General features: G+C 33.9%; 3 protein-coding genes across 3 annotated transcripts in view; 1 reads left to right on the forward strand and 2 right to left on the reverse strand.

Annotated features, from left to right (window-relative positions):
• LOC129953630 (protein king tubby) overlaps positions 1 to 27050 on the forward strand; it is a 164203-nt gene that overhangs the window by 120436 nt on the left and 16717 nt on the right. The window lies entirely within an intron of this gene.
• On the reverse strand, positions 5661 to 8237 carry LOC129953628 (glycerophosphocholine phosphodiesterase GPCPD1-like). The gene has a single exon (XM_056066867.1). It carries the CDS (start codon positions 7738 to 7740, stop codon positions 5755 to 5757), a length of 1986 nt encoding a protein of 661 aa, XP_055922842.1. The 5' UTR covers positions 7741 to 8237; the 3' UTR covers positions 5661 to 5754.
• LOC129953629 (glycerophosphocholine phosphodiesterase GPCPD1-like) lies at positions 8019 to 10749 on the reverse strand. Its single transcript, XM_056066868.1, has one exon. The coding sequence runs from the start codon at positions 10577 to 10579 to the stop codon at positions 8621 to 8623; it is 1959 nt and encodes a 652-aa protein (XP_055922843.1). The 5' UTR covers positions 10580 to 10749; the 3' UTR covers positions 8019 to 8620.

Consider the following 27050-nt stretch of genomic DNA (forward strand, 5'->3'; position numbering starts at 1 on the left):
CTTGAGCCTGTCGATGAACAATGGTGGCAAACCTGTTTCGATATGAAGCAAATAATTAGGTGTTGTTGATGGAAGAGCAAAGTCTCGCTTCAAAAAGAAACGTAATAATTTTTCCACATCCTCATATTCTTTGTAGCCCCACACTTGCGAGAAGTAAAGCATAAAAGATTTTGCCACAGCTTGAAACAGTTTATATTTTGCTGAATAGTGGATGGATTTATTTACAATTCAGTTTTTCCAGGAAATGAAGAGGGCAGCCTTCGCCTCCTGAAGTTTTAACTTAATATGTTTTTTCATAAAAAGGTTGCTTGTTATGGTCACACCAAGGTATTTAACTTCCTTAACAACTTGAACTTTCTGATCCTGGTACTTCCATTTTTCATAACTAGCTTATCTTCCGTGTCCTTTTCTGAAAATCATTATATTAGATTTGCTAAGGTTGACTGATAAATTCCATGTATCGCAGTATTTTCAAAGGAGTTGGCCTGGGGATTCCGATAAAAGTACGATATCATCAGCATACAATAAAGCCGAAACATTTTCTCCTGCAAAGTACACCCCTTTTCCCGTGTGCTCCACTATATTCTCAATAAATAGTGAATAATAGAGTACTCAACGCATATCCTTGTTTTACTCCCATTGAAGATCTGAAATCTTCGGAAACGGCTATTGAATCTTTAGCATAAAGAACTATTAAAATAATGATAATTTTGAAAGATATACCGATATTCAAAGTTTTGCCTTTCCATCAATGCTGTCAAATGCTGCTTTAAAATCAATAAAAAAAGGCATAAAACTAGGAGGAATGACTCCAAACTCAAAGATTTCATTATAACAGGAAAGAAATTGGGCTATTAAATAGCAGGAAGCATACATACAAAATTCAACTGGAAATTGGTATGTTCAAGCTGCCTTGGAAGGAAGCTTAGCCCCACTTACTATTTTCATCCTTTTCCTAAATTCAGCAGACGATCTTGCCATTGACAGTGACCACGCTTGTATAGCCTTGTTTGACTCTACGTACCATAGTTTAAATTTCTTATTATTAGATGAGTGAAACAAGGTTAGGAACGACACGATAGATTTCGAGCATCAAACCAGATTTGCTTGTTTTTTCGAGTTTTAAGAAGGTTAGATTGATGTGGATATGCTCTCTTTATAACAGCTAGTAATTCTTCCATAGATGGACTTGGAGATACTTTCTTCAGCAAATATAGTTCCCTATTCAAGCATTGCTGGTAACTCTGCAAAAAACGAGATCTAAGTATTTGAGCTTGGATGATTGTTTTCAAAAACATTTGCGGGAAAAGGTAAGATACATAGATATCAGCCCAAGATCATCACACCAGGAGGACTTTTCCACTGGTATAATTGGTATAAGTTCTTAATATTCAATTCTTCAATCTGATTATTCTGGGACTTAAAGATGCCAGTTTGCTTAAGTATCTTCCAAATGTGTTGGGTCCTTTGGCAATTATTAAACGACGTATCCTTAAGACCGTTTTGTTTCGAAATGAACAGTATTGGTGATAAAAAATTTTAACATAAAGGAGTATGCATATCGAAAAGTCTTAACACATTGCTGTTGAGATATTCAAACTTGTTGGCCAAATGAAGATTGCTAAAGAATAAGATCCCAATTTAATTTAAGAACATCACTAAACAGTAAAGGGTAGTTTATGTTTTTGAAATCCCGGTATTCGAAGTGTCAATATCTACTTGAAAGTCGAAGGTTAGGAAAAAAAGCTCAGATAACGCTGGAACAGAAAATTGATCATAAAGTAATACTTTGCTCTGTTCACTGAGTAATGAGCTAAATAGTTCAACAAATGTATTTTCGCCCAGCAGGTTTTTTTTCGTCCCCATTTTTCAATACTATAGAAAAATAACATACATCTCATAATTTTAAACTAAGTTGCACTCAATTCTACACTGTAAAGTTTTTTTTACAAAAATTGCCATACCCCCACCTTTTCATTGTTCCCTATCTGATCGAAAGATTTTATACCCGGTAACCATATTTCGGATACACGTATAACGTCAGCTTTTAATTTTTAACAATATAATTTTAGATAGCAAGCTTTTACTTGAAAACCAATTCTTTGTCTACTCAATACATTTATCAGATTATGAATATTGGTATCCATTAGGTTCAGATGGGTCATTCTTCTTATGTTTTACATGGATTAGTCCCCTAGAAGAATACTAATTTAAAAATAATTGTATAAATTTCAAATAACATCGTATTTAATTCATAGATAAGAAACGTTACAGAATCTTAAAAATAAAATATAGAATAACTTTGGAAGTTAAGATAAGAAGCTTTATAGAAGATAATCACTGGTTAGCAGCTTAATAGAGTTTAAGAATTTAATTACAGAATGATTTCTGTAAATAGTTCAGTTAAAACACAGTTCGGATAATTTCCAAAAAATTGTATTTACATTCTGTTTGTTTCAAACAAAGACATATAGCTTTTAAGAAGCTGTAAAAACAAGTATACAATTTCTTCTAAGAAGCAAATTCAAATATAATATATGCAAAGGAATGCTAAAGACGGCCGATCGAATTAATTTGGAAATGTGCATCTAAACCACAGATGGGAAACTTTTTGGAAGCTAATTGATGAAACATTAAGCCACGCCAGTCATGATATTTTCTATGAACGATTCCTTTAGGTACAGCTGTTTATTTTCAATAGCTTCACGCCTTTATCTTGAATGCCTAGAAACGATTGGCAAAGTGTCAAACTGCGAACAGAAGATGTATGCTTAAATTATTAAAAAGGAAATTATTGGTATCGGTTCAATTTTTCGAATTAAAAATTTAACATTCCTCGAAGTTTTAAGGTCCCTGGAATCTAATTAAAAGATTTTTAGAGAGATGTCTGTGTGTGCTTGTATAACGTATGGACCTACAAACGAAGGTAAACACGCCCATACAGAAATCTCTCTAAAAATCTGTTAATTAGACTCCAGGGACCTAAGAACTTCGAGAAATGTTAAAATTTTTAATTCGACAAATTGGAACGAAAAAAAAAAAATTACCTTTTTAGGTTTTTTCATCGCCCGTAAAAGTATCGACGTCCAATACATTTTTTATTGAAAGTAAAAACACCAAACTAAAAATGGCATCTGGTTAAGTTTTGAGGAAAATCGAATTGACTATTGTTTGAAAAAAAAAACCTGAAAAAAAAAACATAACTAAAACTTGGTAAAAATTGATTTTCTACTCAAATATTTTTTAAAAATGACTAACATTGGCTTCAAAGTGATTTCATCTCACAGATAATATTCCTACCTTCAGTAAAGTTTGTAGTGAATTCCAACAAATTCATGTTCGATTCTCGATATGTCCTGAATAATTGAAGGTATTGACTTAAAAATACTCTGCATCCCAGCCTATTTTTTAAAGGTTGTTAAGAGTATTTTTTTATTGTAAAATGTGTAAAATATAAATACAAAATAATTTCAGAATTAAAAAACACAATTGAAAAGTTTTATAGACGTATAAAATACTTAAAAAGACTTATAGGAATCTTTATAGAAGCTAATAAAGTGCTAATTCAAACCATTGCTGGGAAGCATGATCAAAGTTTTAAAACTAAAACAGAATATCTTCTCAACTACTGAAAAATCTTAAAACATAAAACATGTAATTATGTTGAATCCAATACCAATATTCCAGTCCATAGAATGCAGCTCTTTATGTACAAGTAAGTTTCTTATCAAAAAAATATTGATCTCTAGGAACTTAAAGTTTGAATACTTCACATTCGAGCTTAAGTCCCTTCAGGATGTTTTACAAATAAAGACAAATACAAACAATCTATACTCTAAATGGTGTCACGTTCGCCCGCCGGAAGTATAGAAAAAAAAATAAAGGTTTACTTTGAGATAGATGCTATTTCAGTAATTTCAACTACTGATGTTAATACTACATTTGTTTGTATCATGTACACCTACTACATGATGTAAAGTTTTTGTAGAACTTTTTCGTCATAGGAAAACAGAAACAAAGTATTAAACTAGAAGTAAAAGAGCTGAGTTAATTGTATTTTACTTGATTGTTTTTATTTAAGTTTCTTTTTATGTTTTAGTTGTTTTAGTTAAAATCCTTTTTTACGACATTCCTTCGAACAAAAAAAAAAAGAAACTGGGTTAATTAAGCTCCATTAGTTCAGTAGATCTTAAGTTGGACACAGATAAAGTTTTGTTTCCTTTTTTACGTTTTTAAAAAACTTATTTTTAATACAACAGAATTTACTTACTTGCATCTTATAAACCCCACACAATTCGTAAATATAAAAGAGGGGTTATAGCTGGTTTTGAATATTTTCCAAGTCATAAGTTTCTTAATTTATTACATTAAATTTCAAACTCCAACAGGGATATACCTAAAGCTTTACCCATCTATATTTTACATTATTAAGAACGTGCTAATGGAGTTTAAGGGGGTATATAAATTTGAATATGCACAAGACATTCTAATGAAATTAGTAGTCGTATACAAAATACTTACTTTCAAAACGTCAAGAGAACAAAAACGTGTTGTTTAGTTATAAAGATGAGTTTTGTTTTGAACATTAAATTTAATAAGAACACTGAGTGAAAGTCAGTTTCAGTTACACAAAATTATATAATTTATATGACTTAAAAAGTTTTTGGGCTTATGAGTTTGGAGTTCAAAAAGTAGTTACCCACAAACTTCCTCATTTCTACAAATGATCTTTTGTCTGCAACTTCTAATCCAATTAATTGTTAAGCTTACAATATTACACTTAGATTTTCAGATGTGGAGCTTCGAGGACAAAATATGATGAATCATTAAATTCTGACCCAAAAAAGAACTGTACAATGGCGCATAAGATATCACGTTGAATTTAAAGAGGCCCATAGAAATCACACTTGTGTGCACACTGGTGCACTGACACCCAGTTAGGCAGTCCTCCACACACGCCACACGAAATCGTACACGCATTAGTTATAAAAGAGATCTCAAAGAGGAAAGATCAGAATGAGTGACGTTGAAGCTTCAAGCTTTCATTGAAATAACCTGCGACGCACCGCACTCAACAAGTATTCAGAACTATACACATCACACAAAATCGGTCCTCCAGCCCACACACATCACACATGTCTGCACTCTGACACAAGTGTGGTGTCTATGGGCCGCTTAATGCTTTGAAATCACAATACTGGCTTTAATCATTAAAGCGCATTCTCTTGTTCTTGTGTTCTTGTTTGAAACACTTAAGTAAAGATGGCAGTCAAACACACGTAAGGTAAGATGGCAGTCATAATCAGCCCTTGTTGTCGCCTCAACAACTTACCACTTAAGATGTTAAACATGATTGGTGACATTGGCTTATTTACGTCACCCTTTTTCTACCGTCACTTTAACTTTGCTCTAGTGCAACAGCCAGTTGGTACCTCTCACTAAACAGTCCAACCATTTCTCTTCAAGGAACTCCTGTCAATTTTCTATTAAGCCCGACTTCGGGCGTTCTATGAAGAATAGAGATTCGTTCTTTTGTTGTGTAATGTCTTACCGAAATCTTTCTTCTCCCGTCATTGCAATTTCAAAGAATTATAAAAAGAAAATCCCAGTAAACTTCTCATCCTTCCTTTAAAATTCAATAAATTCGTAGAAACAATAAATTCTTTTCCAAATTATTTCGATTTTCTTATTTATTATTCAAACATAAACATCAACACTTAAAAATAAACCTATACAATATCGACAAACATAATCCTATATACTAATAGCCTCAGTGGCATTTCTATATGAACACTGTTTCTTAAAGAATTCCGGCAAATCTTCCTCTTGACCGAAAACATTTGCCTTTCCCTCAGGTACCCATAGATCAATTCGATCATAAACCACACCAGTTGGTCCCAAACTCTTGAAATAATCCACCATCTCCGTACTGCTACTGTCATCGCCCCAAATGAAAACTTTCAGATCCAAATCGGTTGCCAATTTCACTAGGCTGCCATCTTTGACGAAATTCGAAGAATGTGGAACAACTCCAAACAATCCCATTGCCTTGGCATTGTTGATGGTTTGTTTTAGGTTATCCGAACGTGGGTCAACGTAGGCGTTCGTCGTACTTGGTCCCAAGAACATCACTGGGTACATATTTTGTTTGAAGTGCAACAGGGTGCACACATCGGCATCGAAGCTGGTGAAGAAACTTAAACGACCACAACCCTTGCGCAGCATCACATCGAGAATTCGATCAACGTAGAGATTCTTGTCAATGGTTTGAATGCTTTCGTATTTCCCACTCGAACGGAGCTGCGGCCATTTTATTTCGATATCGAATCCAATCGTAGGATCGATTTTGGTGAGAAAATCTTCGAAAAGCGGAAACAAACGGTAATCCTCTCGAGGCTCGAGGTTGTGAGCGGGATATTCGATTATCTTCGAATCGATTACCTGATAGGTCTTGAGTGCTTTAAGTTGCTCGTAAGTTAGATCCTTTATCAGCACCTGAGTCAGGTCGTCCTTACTCGTTGGCGTCTTGGCATTCATGCAGACATACACAAAGAAGTCGTGATAGATGATGGGAAGAAGATCACTGGTTAGCTGGACGTCAAATTCGACAATATCAGCACCCTGAAGACCTGCTTCCTTCATAGCAGCTACAGTGTTTTCTGTGATTGGAGCCGCTTCTGCGGCAAGTTTAAGACTCTTTCCCAACCCTCGATGACCTGCATCCAGTGCTGTCCAATTTTTTCGCCAGTAGTGTGCAAATGTCGTCTTAAAATTCACCTCATTCGTAGACAGGGGCTTAATCAATAAATAACCAATCTTGATGGTCCCTATCGAACTTAGCCAATTAGCAGACATAAGGACCAGCTCAGTGCTGCCATCGGTACCGTCGATTGCCTCCGGATACAAATACTGATAACCGAGAGTGTGGATCATTTCGGGCTTCCTTTCATCTTGCACATACAGAGTGAACTTGTAGGCAACATTCTTCAAATCATTGGTTGTAATGTGGAAAATCAAGATATCATCGATCTCAAAGGGAACACCATATTCCGGTTGATCACGAATTTTGCTGTTTCCATATTGCATACGAACGAATTCGATATTTGCCCTTCCCGAGGCCACAATGGGCGTGAGAAGCTTTTCCTTTGCACTCCAATCGTAATCCACAGGGGTTACCTTCACGAAAATTCTTCGATCCACATTCAAACCGTTTAGCTGGATGGGATTCCGAAAGAGTTTGAACTGCAAAATGTGCCCACTGTTCAGCCAGCCTCGGTTGACTTCCCGACGCTCGTCGACAAAACCAAATCGGTCTGAGGTTACGATGTTGTCAGCTCCCAACTTCAGAGCCCGGCCATTCAAATGTGTTTCCCATTTACGAATCTGCACTCCGCCAATCGAATCCACCACTCCTATGAAATACCGATAGTTCACAGTCGAATTCGCCGGAAACCGAATACTGCCCGACCATCTCGTTGCTAAGTCTGTCCTATTCAGAATGAGAGCTTTACCGGGTGCCCACGTGCCAAGGAAGTCCGCATCACCAGTTATACCAATTTTCTCGTTCGGCTTCAGAGGCTGATCAAGCTCTACGCTGAAATTCCACTGCAATTTCGGAACTGGCCGCCATCCAGGAATTCGATTGTACATCTTCGAATAATCCGAATCCGAACGGAATCCTTTCGAACTTGCCACCATAGCTGCCACAATGACAACAACAAGAACCGTATTTGTTGCCATTTTGAGACTTCTGAAGGTTTTAAAATACTGTGTTGAGTGAATAAATAGTTTGGAACTTTTATACGTTTTGTTTATTTTATTCTAAGGTACTCTCTTATCGTTTTTTGATTAAATTTCAAATCGAATCAGTTACCGTTGGACATATTGTTTGCTTGAGCTTTTGTTTATTTAAGACTTTTGACAAGACTTTATTGCTATTGTACTATAGAAAGTATAAATAGGTATACCCTGAAGGCTATAAATCACTGGTCTATGCGCACATATACTTTTTGTTTATAAAAAATTAAGATTTATGTTTATTTGTATTCACACAAAAACTCTTTTGATACCTTTTTGTAATAATTGATTGCCATTTTTATATTTATTTGTTTGCTATTTTTCTATTTCGATAACAAGTGATCCAAATCGAGAACACCGTGAAATATACAGTCCGGTGTTAAAAAACAAAACAAAACAAATTAAATAAATAAAAATATGGTCTCGAGATTATGCTCAGCTCACCGTGACAGACGATCGCGAAATGCCTTCTTTGATAAGCGTTCTCGAGCTATTATGATGCTAGCGCAAAAAACATTACAAAAATAAAAAGAATTGGAAACAAAATAGATTCCGCTCTGAGGGGGGATGTTTAAGTACAAAGTAGAGCTTTCTGGTCATTGTCGTTTTGTTGCTATTATAATTCAAGCGCCGCACATTGGGACAGGCGATCACTTTGAGCTGGAAAAAATCTTGCACGACTGATTTTTAATCAACTTTTTTTTAAATAAGTTCAATACAAACAATTAAAAATATTGATTTTGTTTTTATTTCGAAAACAACCGTTTTCAAGGTTAGAAAATTGAACGTATCTCATACTGTAATAGCTTCTTTGTAATTGTCTCTATGAACACTGTTTGTCAAAATATTCCGGCAAGTCCTGCTCCTCAGCGAATACACTCCTCTTTTCCTTACGTATTAACTTATCGATTCTATCGTAAATCACTCCAGTCGCTCCCAAACTCTTGAAATAGTCTACCCTTTCCGTACTATTACTATCATCACCCCAAATGAATGTCTTCAAACCCAAGTCAGTTGCCAAATCCAATCGACTACCGTCGGTGAGGAAATTCGACGTGTGTGGAACAATTCCAAGCATTCCCATGGCTTGAGCATTATTGATGGTTTCTTCGAGATTATCCGAACGTGGATCTTCATAGAATTTAGGCTTAGCCGGTCCCAAAAACATCACTGGATACATGTTCTGTTTAAATTGCAGCAATGTGCAAATATCAGCATCGAGGCTTGAGAAGAAACTTAAGCGACCGCAACCTTGATGTAACATCACGTCTAGAATTCGATCAACGTATAGATTTTTGTCTATAGTTTGGGTGCTTTCCATTTCGCCGCTATAAAGCATTTGTGGCCATTTTATTTCGATATCGAAAGAAATGTCATGATCTACTTCTGTTAAAAATTGTTCGAAAAGTGGGAACAATCGGTAATCTTTTCGGGACTCCATGTTGTGTGAGCGATATTCGATGATCTTCGAACCGACCACCTGATAAGTGACGAGGTTTTTAAGTTCCTCGTATGTTAGATCTTTGATTAGCAACTCTTTGAGGTCAGCTTTGCTTTTCGGTTTCTGTCCAGTTTTGGAAACCAAAATAACATAATCATGGTAGATAATTGGAATGAGATCTTTTGTCAGTTGGACATCAAATTCGACCATGTCAGCATTTTCGATAACAGATTGCTTCATGGATTCAACTGTATTCTCTATAACTGGTGCTGCATTTTCGATAAGTTCAAGACTATTTCCAAGTCCACGATGACCTGCGTCCAGCGCGGTCCATTCGTCTCGCCAATAATGAGCAAATGTTGTTCTCAAATTAACTTTGTTTGAAGATATGGGTTTTACTAACAAATAGCCAACTTTGATTAACCCAACAGAACTTATTTCATCCTTTGACATTAGATCCAGTTCAGTGCTACCTTCTGATCCATCAATAGTCTCAGGATAGAGGTATTGATAACCGACAATCTGCATTATTTCAGGGTCTCTGTCGTCTTGCTCGTACAGGGTGAATTTGTAGGCAACATTCTTCAGATCATTGGTTGTAATGTGGAACAACACAATATCATCTCTATCATAGGGAACGCCTCTCTTGGGTTGATCACGAATTTTACTGTTTCCATACTCCATACGAATGTATTCGACATTTGCCCTGCTTGAGATTTGAATAGGTTCAAGAAGTTTCTTCTCATCGCTCCAGTCGTAGTTCACAGGGGTTACTTTGACGTAAATTCTACTACTCTCATCAAAGTTTTCCAGCGTAATAGGATTTCGGAAGAGTTTGAACTGCAAAATGTACCCATTGTTCAGCCAGCCCCGACTGACTTCTTTTCGATCTTTGATAACACCAAATCTATCCGTGGTTCCGGCGGCGTTCTTCGCTCCCAAATTCAAAGTCCTACCATCCACATTAGTTTCCCAGTCACGAATCTGTACATCTCCCATCGAATCCACTACTCCAATAAAGTATCGATAGTTTATTACAGAATTAGCTGGAAATTTAGCACATCCCGACCACTTATTCGAATTCGAATCAGTCTTGCTTAGCGCGAGAGCTCCATTCGGGGACCATGCCCCCAGGGACTCAGCATCGCCCGATATATAAACTCCTTCATTTGGCTCCAAATGCTGATCATCCACAACCACGTTGAAATTCCACAGCGATTTCGGATTTGGCCGCCAACGGGAATTTTGATTGTTCGAATAGTCAGATTCGGATGGGAATCCATTCGAACTTACAAACAGAACTGTCACAGCGAAAATAAAAAGAATACCGTTTGTTGTCATATTCGCGAGTGTTATGAATTTGTCAAAATTTGTAACTTTTATACTAAAATAGTTATTTGTTTTAGTATTATAATAAACTTATGTTCTCCTTAATTTCTTCTTATCTCGTTTTTTTAATAAATTTCGAAATTAGAATTTGAAACACATGTTGTTTGCGTTTGGTATATTTGCACAGATTTTTGATGAGACTTAATTTATTACTAGATGTGTGTTATACATATAGGAAAAACCTTAATGTTATTTATGTCACTAAGAAAGAACTTATACCGGAGCTTCACCATCCGCACCTTGAACGTAGAATCTTATAGTTTGCCCTTTATTTACGTTTATTCTTAGAGATAACTAGACTGCTTCGGGATCATTTTATTCTTTGTTAAATATATACATCATTTAAAAAAAAAAAAAAACGATCATAAAATCGCAATTAAACTGCTTTCGTGAGTTCAAGACATTAAAAGCGATATAATGGATGCTTTGAGCATGCGATTTGCAAGCTAAGGTAATGAAAAGTTGGATAACTTTTTGATACGTTTAGTTACATTTTTCTATCAGAGTACACATGCTTTTGAATGTGTCATATTCATATTCGAAGTCCGAATCTGGATTTTCTAACATTGTTTACCAATATCTGATAATTCAGTACCTACTGACGCAGTGACATCTTTTATCAGAGAGCTAATATCTGACACATTGAATTTTGACAATCTATGTTATAAATAAGTTAAGATTTGTGTTATTTGGCTTACTGCTACTGTCAAGGTTCTGTATTGTCAAATATGACGTTTAAATCAACAATCGAATAACATTTGGATTCAGTGCAGAGCAGTGATGGATAATTTTTGACACTTACTATTTTTAACATTGACAACCTGTGTGATATTATATTTTAGATTGGAGAATTTGGCTTAATGTAAATTCAAATTTGAAGTCAAAGCCAATTTATATTTAAGAGCTAAAGAAATTGGTTTAGCGTCAATTTAAAGGTGTCAATTTTGACGTTTAAAATATGAATTATAATTTGGCTTACTGTAGTACCCGTGGCATGATGGTTAGTGCGTTGGACTGTCGTGCCAGAGATCTTGGGTTCGATCCCTGCCTATGCCATCTAAAGTCTTTTCACGGGTACTGCCTCTTGCGAGGAATTGACAAATTCTCCGAGAGTAACTCTTGTCATGAAAAAGTGCTTTCTCAAATTAGCCGTTCGGAATCGGCATATAAACTGTAGGTCCCCTCCATTCCTGACAACATTACTCGCACACAGGAATGGTTGAGAGTTGTAAGTCACTAGGCCCTGGTTCTTCATGGACTGTTGCGCCACCCAATTTATTTATTTATTTTATTTTTACTGTCGTGCCTGTGTTTTGTCAAAGTTGACGTTTAAATCAAAAATCGAATAACATTTGGATTCAGTGCATAAACATGACATTTATTTTGTGAGCTTCGCATTATTTTAGCACTGATGCATAGTTTGTGACACTTACAATATGGTACTAACTGTGTGATATATTTAAGAGTTAGAGAATTTGGCTTAGCGTCAAGTCGATTTTGACGTTTGATATCAAAATTACTAAAAATGACAGATCAAATTATTTTGTTTAGTTGTCAGCTTGGTATTAGTTCTGACATATAATGTCAATTCTCCAAAAAGATATTCTGTCGTTTGCAATCAAAAACGTCAGTTATTTCTTGGCTAATTGGTTTCTTATTAAATGTCACACTTGTCTACTGTAGTTTGCCACCATACGCTTCTGGCTGCCGCCAATGATGACCTATCTTTGTGTATCAGTCTTGCACTTCTCTATAAAAGTTTATATAGGTAGGTATGGTGTATATTCAAATACAATTGCTTTGGGAAATTAAATAATCAAAAGTACAATAATAACAAGAGGAGAGTATAGTCGTGAGCTTGGTGAGCTTATTTGTGGATTGTTTTTGATTAAAATATTTGTTTGTATATTTTATTTTTTGATCCGCATAATTTCTGTCTATCAGCGATTATTCGATTAAATGTGTGTCTTAATTTTTTTTGGTAGAAAATGGGTATGATATATCTACAACATGCGTTTAGTGAACTATGGCCTTGAAAACGATCTGCACGTGATCGGTAATTAAATAAATATGGAAATGATAGTTTTGAGCTTGCGCATATTTTATAAGTAGATATGTTGGCATCGGACTTTTATTGTAATTTTTCGAGGGAGGATTTGTGTACGAGTTATATGATTGAACTTTTTTCCGGAAGTTGGCGCAGATAACGGTGGGTAGTGCGTTGCACATTTTTGATGAGTTTGTTTATTTGATGTGATCTTGATTTATTTATATAAATTGAACTTCATTTGATTTTTGTTGCGACTTAAAAGCTATTTTTATTAGAATGATTTCTAAATATAGAATTTATTAAAGTGATTAGAATCAATAAAATAACATCCGATGGAACGATGATGGACGTCAGTTGTGTTTTTCGAAGTAGGTAATTTTTGTTATGTAGGATTTCGAACTTTAACATCCCTTACATAGAACAAGGAAGTCTTAGTAGTTACATTCTGAAAGACGTCATTAGCTGTTATTGTTTTGAAATAAGTTTGGAAGTTATTTGTGTTTTTATTTTTCAAAGAGTTATTTGGAAGATGAAGGCATAAAACTAAGTATCAAAATTTAGTTAAGAGCAACTTGTGGCTTGTTTTGCGATAAGTCATTAATGCTAAGGAAACAAGAGACGTTTCATACCGACGCGACGTTGGAAACAAATTGGTTGCCCAGAAATGCTTCGGAAATTCAAAACATCTCGGAACCTTGTAACTAAATTAAAAAAACAGCTTAATACAATTTTTATAACAACAGGTTTAACTCAAATCGTTCCTCCAAGTATTTTTGGAAAGAAGTCAAAAGTATTGGTTTAAGACGAGATTCTTCTATTTCCGACAATGACAACATTGATTTAAAGGAGTTGAATAGAAAGTTCTCTACTCCCCAAACCCAATTCCTAACTGGGCAATCGGTGTTTCGGAAAACTATAGAGTCGATAGTTTTTCTGTTTGTTCAGTAGATGAATATAAAGTAGGTAAAGCAATATTTTCTATTAAATCCAAATCGACTGGACTTTACAACATACACCCAGACTTTTTAAAAATCCTTCTTCCTTTCATACTTCCTCACATAACCCACATTTTCAACACCATCATACACCATCTACCCCACCTCCTGGAAAAAATCTAAAGTTTTACCCATCAATAAACTAGGAAAGAAAATGGAATATAGACTAATAGCTATCCTTCCTTAATGCTTTTGAAAAATTATATTGAAGATACACGTCTTCTTAACCCTCTCCAATCGGGATTTAGATTTGGATACAGCTCCTTCTCAGCCCTTTTAAAAGTTTCTGAAGATATAAGACAAGATTTAGGCTATAATTATACAACTGTGATAACCCTACTTGACTTTTTCAAAGCATTTGATTGCGTTAACTCTAGCCTTCTCTGTGATAAACTGACGACTTATTTCAATTTTTCTGACACAACTAAAAACTTATTTATTCGTACTTAAATAAAAGCATGCAAGCCGTATCGTGTAACGGTAAAATGTCTTCGTTTCTTCCTGTCAACAAGGATCTATCCTTGGTCCCTTACTGTTCTCTATGTTTATTAATGAACTTGTACTTAATCCAAAAAAAAACAAAAGCTATTCCAATATGTAAAAATAAACCCCACCTTGAAATTTGTCCACCCCTTTACTTAAACACCTGCCAAATCGAATAAGTCACAAATGCAAAAAAAAACCTAGGTATAACTTTCAACAGTTGGATAACGTGGGACACCCATATCAATACTGTTATCTCCAAAATGTATGCTTCACTCCGAGGACTATCTATTACTAGATCAATTCTGCCTACTCAAGGTAAATTAAAGCTGGTTAAATCTCTTATCATACCAATAGTAACGTATGGGTGTGAGATATTTGCAGATCCTGACTCCAACTCACTTCGTAAGCTAAAGTTAGCATTCAATGCCATTGCTCGGTTTGTTTTCAACCTCCGAAGATATGATCACGTTTCGTCTCAGGCTCGTCAAATTTTAAATTGCAATATGGAAGCTTTTTTTTAAATTTTTAAATATGGGTGTTGTTTGCTTCTCTTCAAACTAATTTTTAACAAGACTGCAAATTATTTGTTTAATAAGCTTTATTTTTGCTCTTCAAATCGTTTTACCTTGATGCGCTCCCGCAGGTTAACCTGTTTGACATCACGGAGGCAATTTTTCGTTTATGCTGTCAGCCTGTGGAATAATCTTCCCAGTCACATGAGGTCTGGAATCGAACATAGAAGGTTTCATCAACTTTGTTTTGAGTATTTCTTAAATTTGAACTGAGGTAACTTTTTGTAATTAGGTAATTTTTTCGTAATTATTGTAATTAATTCTTCTTACGACTTTAATTTTGTTTTTAATTGATTGTTATTTAATAAGTTATTAAAAGTTTGCTACAATTGTTTTAAACATAATGTTTGCATACTTGCATTATTCTTAATAAATATTGTACTATAACCTGTACTATTAATGAGTCAATCTTGATGTACAGCTGTTTTTTTAATCAATAAATATCAAATAACAAATGTTTAAAATAAAGCTTTTGTTGTTTTCTATAAAGTAAATTTTTTTTATTTACAAGCATCACCAAACTAAATACTTTATTCCACCTATGTAGGTACATTAGATCTCCAATAATTGTCTGACTCACCGAAGTTTTGGACACAGAACGGTTTCTTCAGCTATTTTTATGATTTCCAAATATTTACTTTATTGTTCTTAAATTTAAAATTTCACTCATAACTGCGATAGCGTATGACTTATGGTGATCTAATTAATTTCTAATCTAAATATCATCAATGTAAAAATATCTTAGAAAAACACAATTTTGCAAATTTTGTATAGTATTTTGTCAACAAAATAAACAAGACATTTATGTTTGTTTTAATAATATAAAAATGTGTTTCAGCAAATAGACAAACAAATAGAAATTAAACTATAAAAAGAAATGTAGATAAGGTGTGTTTGATTAAAGAAGGTATCCGTCTGAATAATTATGTGGTATGTCAGGCGCGTTTGGCAATATATGTCAAGTAGACTAACATAATAAAGTTGAAACGGAAAAAGTGTAAGTTTAAGGCTGTCACAAAGTTTAAAACTTAAATTTTAGTAAATTTAATTTACATATTTAGTGTTCGTTCAGGTTTTATTTTAGTTTGTATACACTCGAGCAGCCTGACACTTCCAATTTTGACAACTTGTGACTTATTGATTTTTCCATTTGTAAATTGAGATTTTCTTTACAAATTGATTTTTTTTCATGGCGCATGGAACACAATTAGAGTTCTTTTGTATACATTGTTTCAGTGCAACTTCGTGTACGTGTTGACGAGTGCGTTATAGCTGTTAAATTCTCAGCTTAACATAAAAAAAATTTATTAGTATTGATTCAGAATCTGGTTCAGATCTAAGGATTTTATAAATCAATTTGTGTTTGACAGATCTGGATCAAGAATGAAATGATATTTTTTTAAATTTAGCTTAATGTCAAATTCTGACAACTTTGACGTTCATAACTAAAAGTCAGTGGTTCCAACCAATACATACATATTTTACTTGCTAATTTTACACCATTAACAAATATTTTGAGACTTAAATATACATCATTAAGTTTAAAAAACTCAAATTTACGGATCAATAGATCATCACAATTCCTCAAAATTTAAAACACCTACAAAGAAATAGAAAAGTCAACAATTTTTTTTACAAAATGTTAAAACTATTTTTATTTGAAAATATTGAATGAATAAAGGAGACAAAAATAAAAACATTTTGAACCTATTTTCCCAAGACATGGATCGTCGTTCGTGATAAGAGCATGTACTTGAAACCAAAACGGAGCACTTTCTTTTAAATTTAGTCGTTCTATCTTTTTTTATTACTATTCTCCATAAAATATTCTACAACAAACAGATCAAGGTTAAGTAACAGTTATACGAGGGAGTCATTGACCGCGTTTTTTCACCTGTCATTACTTTTGCTTAATTTGTATACAAAATATAATTAATGAGGGTGGCGTGATGGTTAGTTGCTTAGAACTGTCAAAGCAGACAACTATGAAAATCTACAACTTTCATTGATGAAAATGTCGAAACGTTAATACAAAGATGACTTGTGAAAGGTAGACACGAGATCAGTTTCTCACTTCAATAAGTTTATAAATGGTCAAATGAAGACCATAAATTAATTTTGAAAAACATATTTGAAAACCAAATCCGGTGTTGACTGCTCAAACTATCAGCAAGTTTAATAAAGATTTTCATCTCTTAATAAATTCCTATATGTATATCTAGAATATATTGAGAAAATGGAAGATAGACTGATTACGGATCCCAAACGGTTCCTTATGCACCTCCCTTACACGAATTGAAGTAAGTGATGATATTTTTGACAGAAAAATAATACTTAAAGATGATTTCTCTCTTAGTCCGAATGGTTTGCCTACAATATTATTTTTAAAAAATTGTGCTACCTCCATATGTAAACCTCTTTCAGTACTCTTTCGCCTTTTCATTCCTCAAGTTATCTTTCCAATGTTTCGGAGAAACTCCTTTATTTTTCCTCTTCATAAAAAAAGAGCAAAAACTTATGTTATGATTTAAAGGCCTATAGCCAAGCTTCCTTTAATTCCCAAGCTTTTCTAAAGCCTGGTCTACGACTCTCTCTATTGTTATTGTAGACCTATTTTTTTTTCATAACAACTTAAAAGACAGATTCACTGAAACCAATCTTACTGAATTTGTTTACAAAATTCTAAATGAATTAGAAAAAGGGAATCAAGTGGACGTTATCACTACAGACTAAAGTGTTTATTATATATATATTATGTACAACCAAAAGAGAACACGGAGTCGAATAGTTTTTAGGTCTTTAATGGTTCGCTTCTTCTTATAGACTCCTTAATCTAATACATCATTCTTATATCTACTTAAAACTATGATAGTATACCTACTGTTGACATATATATATTTATATTAAATACATACGCAACACTCCCTTCACCTAAGATATAAAGTCAAATTACATTAATTTTTTTTTTTATTTTTCATTTACTTTTTTTCTTTTTTTTTTTGTATTAACTACAAAAGATTAACTGACATAAATTTTATATTGAATGTCATAAGTTTGTTTTAAGTTTAATTCATTTATAATTCATTTCATCAAATAAAACATATCTTACAAAGATAATTAATAATACATGATATTCTATAAGAATTCAATACAATAATTTGAGTAAATTCTTTACAAATTATATTACATATATATTTTCAAAACAATTTAAGCGGATTCTTTACAAATTATTCAGTATATTTTCCAAAATTATATTTCTTTTTATACCAATTATCTTGATATCTTAATGGTGGTTTTGAAACTCTTCTAGACTTTTCTCTTTGAGGTAGAATAGGAATAAACTCATCGCCTGAATTACTACTATCTCTTTTCCGTTTCCTCCCTTCCAGCAAGTCTTCGCTTTCAGGGGGTTCAATTTGTTCTGTTTTTATAATTTCATTTTCGTCATTTAATTTTTTTGTAGTATCAAAATGTACAACTTTGCTAACACGTTTTCTTAATTGTTGACCGTGAACCTTACGAAAACCATAGTTATCGATTTTTACAATATAAACCGATTTTGAAATTTGTTTGTGAATTGTACCCGATTTCCATCTAACCGTGTTATTATTTGTTACTCGATACCAAACCCAATCATTTTTTTTAAATAAAACATCTGTTTTTGAAGGAATTGTTACTCCTTCATTGATGGTCTTAGTAATATTTTTCTTTGGAGCTATATCAAGTGATTTGCTTTGCGAATTCTTTAGAAAGTCTAATTTTGTTCTTGGAACAAAGTTAAAAACTTTTAAAGATGGCGTTAAATTATCACAAGTTGTTGGTGAATTCCTATAACGAAACAAAAAATTATCCAACAAAGTTTGGATAGGCCAAGAATTTGTTTTTGAATCCAATAAATACTTTTTTAACGATGTTTTAACAGTCTGAACAGCACGTTCAGCGCTGCCATTGGATTCAGGATGATATGGTGGTGTCTTTGTCAATCTAATATCGTTTGCTAAACAAAATTCTAAAACTTCTTTTGACCCGAAAGGTGGTCCGTTGTCAGAAACAATTTCTTTTGGAAGCCCAAAAGTGGAAAAACAACGTCTGAATGCAGATATAACATCAGAAGCATTCGTCCTGGTCATTAAAATGACCTCCATCCATTTTGAAAATGTATCAAACATAATAAAAAATGTTTTTCTTTGAAAATAAAAGAAATCTATGTGCAACCTTTCAAATGGGAACGAGGTTTGTGGCCAACTAGAAAGACCAATTGGACCACTTTTCTTTTCTAGCTGCTGACAAACCAAACAACTTCGTACAAGACTTTCAATGTCTCGGTCTATGTTCAACCACCATACACTTCCTCTCGCTATACTTTTCATTCTCACTATACCGATGTGTCCTTCATGTAAACAAGTAAGTATTTTTTCTTTAAAACAACCAGGAACTACTATCCTACTACCCATCAATAAACATCCATCAGAATAACATAGTGAAACTCTTTTATTATAAAATTTTTGAAAAATGTTATCATTGAAAGAACTTGGCCAACCTTCTTTAATATATTCAATAATTTTGGATAAATATTTGTCTTTTAACGTTTCTCGAGCAACATCTTCTCTTTTAATGGGAAGTTCTCCCGCGATGTTGAAGAAATTAATAAGATTACTGGAAATGTTTGTTTGCTCTTGTAATGGCAGCCTTGAAAGAGCATCGGCATTACCCATTTTTGAACCTTTCCTGTATGATATTTTATAATCATATTGCGATAGGGTCAACGCCCAGCGTTGCAACCTTGCTGCTGTAATCGCATTAGTACTTTTAGTACCGAAAATGACCTCAAGAGGCTTATGGTCACTAAAAATTTTAAATTGCCTTCCGTACAAATATTTATGGAAGCGTTTAACTGCAAATATAACCGCCAGAGCTTCTCGCTCAATTTGCGCGTATCCTTTCTCAGCCTTCGTAAGCGAGCTAGATATAAACATAATCGGACGCTCTTCACCGTCATCTTCAATATGGAACAAAACTGCCCCAACTCCATACGAACTCGCATCACAAACTAAACCTAATTCCTTATCCGGATTGTAATGCGTGAGTAAACTACTTCCTAGAAGCCACTGTTTACTTTCTTGAAAAGTTTTTTCACATTTATCGTCCCATTCAAAACTTGTTTCCTTTCTCAGGAGATTATAAAGGGGTGACAAACGCGCAGATAAATTTGGAATAAACTTATTATAGAAATTTAAGAGACCGATGTAAGCCCTTAGAGACGTTAAGTCTTTAGGCGCAGGTGCATTTAAAATAGCATCCATCTTTTCCTGCTTTGGACTTATACCTTGAGAATTTATTTTGTGACCAAGATACTCCACCGACGACTGAAAAAACTTGCATTTTTCAAGTTTAACCTTCACATTATAGGTCTGGAATCTCTCTAAAACCATGAAAAGTTTCGCTCTACAATTTTCTTTACTATTCCCACCTATAATAATGTCATCAATGTAACATTTCACGTTCTTCAAACCGTGGAGTATGCTATCTGCTGTAGCTTGAAAAGTGGCTGGTGCTGATTTGACACCATAAGGTAATCGCGTGTAACGAAGAAGTCCCCTATCTGTAATAACCGTCATAAATTTTTGTGAATTCTTAGACAAAGCTAATTGTTGGAAAGCACCTGCTAAATCCAAAATGCAAAAACATTCACAATCATAAAAACTTGACAGAATTTCATCCATTCTTGGGAATGAATAATGATCTGTTTTGACATATTTATTGACTGTTGCTTTACAGTCAATACAGATCCTTATCGATCCATCTTTTTTTTCAACCGGGACAATTGGGGAAGCCCATTCACTGAACTTCACCGGGACTAAAATCTTTTTTTCAATGAGTCTATCTAATTCGCTGTTTACCTTATCACGAAGTCCATAAGGGACAGTATAAGCCTTATGAAAGATTGGAGTTGCTTTCTCCTCAACGATAATCTCTGCCACGTGATTCTTTATAACTGAATCGAAATTATTATCGAAAACAGTTGGAAACTGTTCAATCAGCTCATTTTCAACACTAGTCATGCAAACACTCTTTAAACTAAAATAATCTCTCCAGTTAGAAAAAATTACATTTAACCAGTTTCTGCCACACAACGGAACAAATTCAGTTTTTGATCGAATAACAAATAAATCAAGATAATATTCACTATTACCATATAAAACGCATGCATTAAAAAATCCTAAAACAGAAACTGATTCACCTGTTACCACATTTAGATTCTTCGAAAATGATTTAAGTTCAGTAGAATTTTTAAAATATTTATTAAAAGTAAAATGAGAGATAATAGAAAAGCATGCACCTGAGTCTATCTCCATGTCTACAATGAGTCCATTTATTTTAAGTTTTATCAACAAAGAATCGCTTATATGTTTTCCGTTATTAAAATGTACATTACCTAATGTAAGATGAGACAGATTATCACTAATACTATTGCTAATATCTACATTATTTAAATTGTTATTTCTCTTAAATGTTGAACTTTTCCCTCTCTTATTTTTAGAATCTCTTTCATCGCAATAACTAGCATAGTGGCCCCATTTCTGGCACCTGTAACACTGGATGTCTTTAAACCTCGTGGCTTGCTTGCTTTTGTTTCTATAACTGGATCTATTTCTCGAATTTCTATTTCGACTAACTGATCTTCCTCGCCTGTTTCCATTGTAATCTGACCGCTCCGTTATTTTCCCAACCAAATTATCTTTGGCTGTACCACCAACACCGCTGCCCCCACCATTATTTGTCCCCTGTATGGCCTTAACCTCTTTCGACGTTCGCTCCATTGTCAATGCAGTCTCACATACTTCTGAGAATGACTTTTCCATAGGCAAATTCAAAAGACTACGCTGAATAACCTCGTCTTTTTGCGACCAAATAAATTTGTCACAAAGTGCTTGGTCCAGATATTGACCAAAATCACAACTTTCTGCCAAAATTTTAAGTTCCACCATAAAGTCACTCAACGATTCATCATTTCTTAAAGATCGAGACATAAACTTGTGTCTCTCTGCTCGTATATTTCTTTTTGGGTTAAAATACGTGATTAAAGTTTTTGTAAGGGTTTCAAAGGTATATTCTTTGACCAATTTAGGGGCAATCAATGACTTTAATATTTTATAAAGGTCACCACCCGCGAAACTTATGAAAAGGGACACTTTTTTATTTGAATCCTCGATATTATTTAAAATAAAAAGGTGTTCTAGGCGTTCAATATATTGCTCAAAATCATCTTCAAGCAAAAAAGGCTCTATATGGCCAATAAAAGATGTTTGGGCACTGTTCCCCGTCACTTGATCTGCTTTTTTATCAGCTGCACTAGTCATTATTATTATTTCTTTTTTTTTTTTTTTTTTAAGTTTTACAGTTTAAGGGGAATTTAATTAAAAAAAGTTCACGAGAATTTAAATTTTTAAACTTTTTTCTCAAATTTGTTTTTTTTTTTTTTTGATTTTTTTTCCTCGTCGCCAGTAAAGTGTTTATTATATATATATTATGTACAACCAAAAGAGAACACGGAGTCGAATAGTTTTTAGGTCTTTAATGGTTCGCTTCTTCTTATAGACTCCTTAATCTAATACATCATTCTTATATCTACTTAAAACTATGATAGTATACCTACTGTTGACATATATATATTTATATTAAATACATACGCAACACAGACTTAAGTTAAGCCTGATAGAATCAGTCACCAAACTTTTATAAATCTAAAACTTAAAGCCCTTGATTTTCCACCCTTTCTTATTTCATGGCTCAGATCGTACCTTGAAAACCGCCGATAAAGAGTTATTTTCAGTTTCCCAATCTCCGATCCTATTTATTTTAACTCAGGAGTCCCGCTAGGGATCCATCTTGGTCCTTTATTATTTGTCTTAACTATCAACGACGCTATAATTATCATTGATAATTCAACAGTCTCTGTTCACGCTGATGACGTAAAAAAAAAACAATTCTGTCTTACTCCAAAATGATCTTTACTCTTTTCAGACTCGCTGTGACAAAAATTTATAGGAACTTTATGTTGTGAAATGCCAATTCATAAAATTCACCCGAACTTATAGTCTGCACGATGTTATCATTTATTCTGTCTGGTCTCTTCCCTACCTAGGAGTTATATGCGACACGCAGCTTACATTTTCAGCCCATTTTTATTATATTATTAACAAGGCCAACTCATTGGTTTCATAAACGTTAGTCTAAACAATTCTCGAACCCCTATTGCAGTAGATCCCCATACACTACTCAAGTATGGTCTTCCCAATCATAACTCTCACTCTTAGAAGATTGAATCTGTAAAAATCTGTGAAAATCTATTCTTTCCAACTTATGAAGATCGTTTAAAAGTTATTAATCTGTAAACCCTCTAAAAAAGACGCTAAGTCGCTGATATTCTCTTTCAACTCCAGCTTAAAGCAGGTACCATGGACTCACCATTTCTTCTAGAAAAGATTCCAAGGAACGTCAGACAGCCCCTTTTATATTGGTCTCCTCATCAGTTATCACCATACAAATTATGGGCTTTTTTGAAACTATTACAAGAATGCTGCGCTTAGCTAACAACGTGCATACTTCCTTTGACTTCCATATTATGAGTCATACCTTCAAAAGACACAATCTCTACAACTCGTTTTAAGGTAAGTAATTTTGTTCTTAAAAAATAATTCGTGGGCCTTTATGCCCAGGCCTAAGTGTTAAAACGAAACTAAAAAACTTTAAGTCTAGCTTTAAGCCCTTTTTTGTTAGGAGCTTGCATTATGCGTAAAAAAAAAAATATATAAACAAATATTAAAAATGTTTTGGGCAAATTGAATTTTGCTAGCGAAAACTATCAAATTTTATTTCATAACCTTATTTAAACATCAGTCACTTTTAAAATTAGGCTTGTTCAGTAATATGAGACTTTTCTTTTATCTCAAAAAAGACTGTGGCAGTGTTTGAAAATATTTCACCGCGTCTTGTAACGGATGAAAACGATTTTTAGGTTAAAGTAAGAAAGCAGTTCAGAAAAGTGTTTTAATTCCATGAATTTAATCAAACGTTTTATAAAGGCCTACATTAAATCGTTATAGCCTTTAGAAATGGAAAAAATCTAAAAGTGTTAAATATTATAATCTCTGTAGCCAATTGTTGATATTGCTTCGAGAAATAATAAAAGCATTGTTCTTTTTATACAGATGTTTATTTGGCAAATGTGAAAAATGACAGCTTCAAAATTGAGTGTGATTTAAAATTCAAAATGGCAACTAGTTATCGTTGGCTGCGTTCAATCGCGTGTGGATAGGGATTTTGTTGAACGAGTTGGATAGCTGTATTGAGATAGCTGTCAAAAAAATAAAAACAACAGACAAATATTTAAGCGTCATAGTCCAAATTGTTGTAAGATAAAATATTTAATAGATAATTCACCTAATTCAAATTGACCCTTGTTCTTCAAACACTTTTGCAATTTCTTGAAAAATTGTTCTTCACCGGGTTTTTGGGTCTCGGAGCTGGTCCTTTCTCTTTCTGTTCTCCTCCAAGAAGAATAGAATGGATTTATGTTCCCAACCTTAAAGAAAGGGAAAAGAGCGGTTCTTCTTTGGGATTTTGAATCATCTGAAAGAATAACTTATACCTTTCCTTTCAGCGTCATTATTTGCTTTTAGTTCCACTAGCTGCCCGCCTCTGTTTGCTTCTTTACATACAAACAAAAAAGTTATGGAACAGGATGAGATTCTTCAACTTCTGGACAACTGGACACTTCACTGGAGGTAAGACTTAGCAAATTGGTCATCTGCAAAACGAGAAGAAAATAAGTCAATTTTCAAGTTTAAAAAAATTCCTTCTCAAATTCGGAGGCAAATAGCTTCTTCATCGTCTATTAAGTACAGAACAACATCAAATAAAACTTCAACGAACATTTTGTATCTTTTTGTTTACCAACAAATACAAAAAGCTGAAATCAATTTTCAAGTTTCTTGAAGTTCAACCATATGTTAAATCAGCTGTCCTGTCAGATACCTACATACCCCAAAAATTCTTGAATACCTTTGGATTCAGTTTTTGACATCTCAGCTGTTTTTGACCAGCTGTTATTTTACACGTAAAACAAAAAGGTATCCGGATATTCTATCTGATTGAACGCAGCCATTCATGAAGTTTACGTTATCAGTGTTGTCAAGAGAAATCGCTTGCAATTTTAAATGTTCAAGATTAAACTCAACATTGAAAATGAATCTGAATTCGACACACTTAAAGTAAGGGCTTCATAAACCCAAACATTTCAAAGAAAATCGAAATATTTTGTTTCAATAAAATCCCATTCCGAAATCACTTTTAATGTAGTTTTAAAAGAAAAACTAAACTTTTGTCGACACGTGTTTATCCCTTACTGAAAAAGAATAGCTATAGAAAATCTTTCTTTTTTGGCCCCAGGTAAAGTATAGTCGTAAGTTTAAGCATAAAGTTTCTTACCCAAGAAACTTTCCCACAAAAATTCACTTAAATCCATCTACGTAACGTACCTAAATGTCTTTACGTAAGCGTTTAAGTATCTCGTTTTTCTTCCCTTACCACATCAAAGGAACCATACCGGCGGCGAATTGGTACCGTGCTGGGTTTCATTTAAGTTCTTCTCTGGAACGTCATCACTCTGCTCGGTTCGTTGATGATTATGATTTCTTTGAAACGATGATCCGTTCAGGTTAAATAAATGTTTTGTAATCCATATCCATCACACATCATGTCACCCGTGTGCGGAAGCTAAATTATTTACGACTGTAAATCAAGTCAATTTGATTTTACTGATTGCTGCTTTTCCTCTTTATATGTTGACATACTAAAGCTATGTATAGGATAGGCATTGGAATTGGCCGGCCGGTCAGCCATCCAGTCATCCAGCCATCTAGCCATCCAGTCAGCCAAAGCCCAGTCACCCAGTAACCCAGCGCCAGCGGGTGGTTTGTTGACTTCGGATGTTCTACAAAAAACAATACGAGTACCATGAGGTAGTAATGTGTTTATAGAAACCCACCCAGCTTTTCCATGGTCAAGGTTGATTTTGTATTTTTGTTGTGTCTTCTTTAGCTATGGCGGGTCTGCGGGTATAGATAGATATACGCATCCATGTTTGGATTTCAAATTCCAAAAACACTAAATGAATGCCAAGCTCATTAAAAATACATGAGCTTATAGCTAAACATTGCAAAAGAGAGGTCACTTATAAACAAAGTACTTATCCCGTACAAGCTATAACTAAGTGACTCTACAATATTGCTTCCAATTCGAAATTCCTATTTGATTTTATTTTATTTTTATATTGAATTGAATTGCATTGCATTTTATGTAACATGTAATTATATTATTGGTTTCACTAAAAACGATGCTGAATATTGGATTTGGATGGGTCTTGAAAAGAGGGTGAAATCGAGAGAGCTCTGGAGCTCTCTGGATATACATAAAGCTTTAGAAATGCGATTTAATCGGATTACAAGTCAGTTTGTTCACATGGATGAATGCCAATTACTCGGGTCATTGGTTTTGTGGATTTTCATGTACATTTTCGAGTATGTAACTACATATTATAAGAGTTTATATAAATGATTAATGCTCCATTTGGAAATAATGTATAATTAAGTACCTGTTGAGAAAATACCTACATAAGCATTAAACATACTCATTTTGCACAGGTCATTAATATGATTTGGAGAAATTAACTGTAATTTAGCGTGAGGTATTTTTGTTTTTTTTTTTATTAAATCTTGTTTTGTATAGAATAAGCTTCATCAGATAGAATTATGTACATGTATGTAGTTTTATATCATCAACAAAATAAAAGCAGATAAAAATAGCAACTCAGTTTTGAATAAAGAAAACAGGTATCAAGGTAGAACCTTGTGGAACTCTTGTTTTTAATGTCAAACGCTATTGGGGCTAGTTTGTTTACAGTGAGATAAGTTTTTAACACAACTTTTAGTAGTCCTAGTTCAATGGCTACATTCAACCCATTGTTATACCAAATCAACCTTGAGGCTTTCTTCTAAGCTCAATGAAACCAGTTTGAGTCCTTAACGAAACGTGAAAGACCGATGATGTTGATGTTATTGAAATCGTTTGGATTGTTATAGGAGAATTCTAATAAGTTAGTCTTGCATTTTTGAGCTAGAGCAGAGCACGTACAGAGGAGGTAATGAATTGTCTCCTCCTCTTCTTCATCCATACAGCTTCTACAAAAGTCATCTGAGAATACACCTTGCCTAGTTCCATTAGACAGTGCTCGGTTATGACGCCAATTATTGAGTTTA

This window comes from Eupeodes corollae, chromosome 1, assembly GCF_945859685.1.
Source record: "Eupeodes corollae chromosome 1, idEupCoro1.1, whole genome shotgun sequence".
Lineage (NCBI taxonomy): Eukaryota > Metazoa > Arthropoda > Insecta > Diptera > Syrphidae > Eupeodes > Eupeodes corollae.

What these genes read in the sequence shown, in the direction of transcription:
- LOC129953628 (XM_056066867.1), bottom strand. Translation starts at nt 7,740, where the DNA reads ATGGCAACAAATACGGTTCTTGTTGTTGTCATTGTGGCAGCTATGGTG.
- LOC129953629 (XM_056066868.1), bottom strand. Translation starts at nt 10,579, where the DNA reads ATGACAACAAACGGTATTCTTTTTATTTTCGCTGTGACAGTTCTGTTT.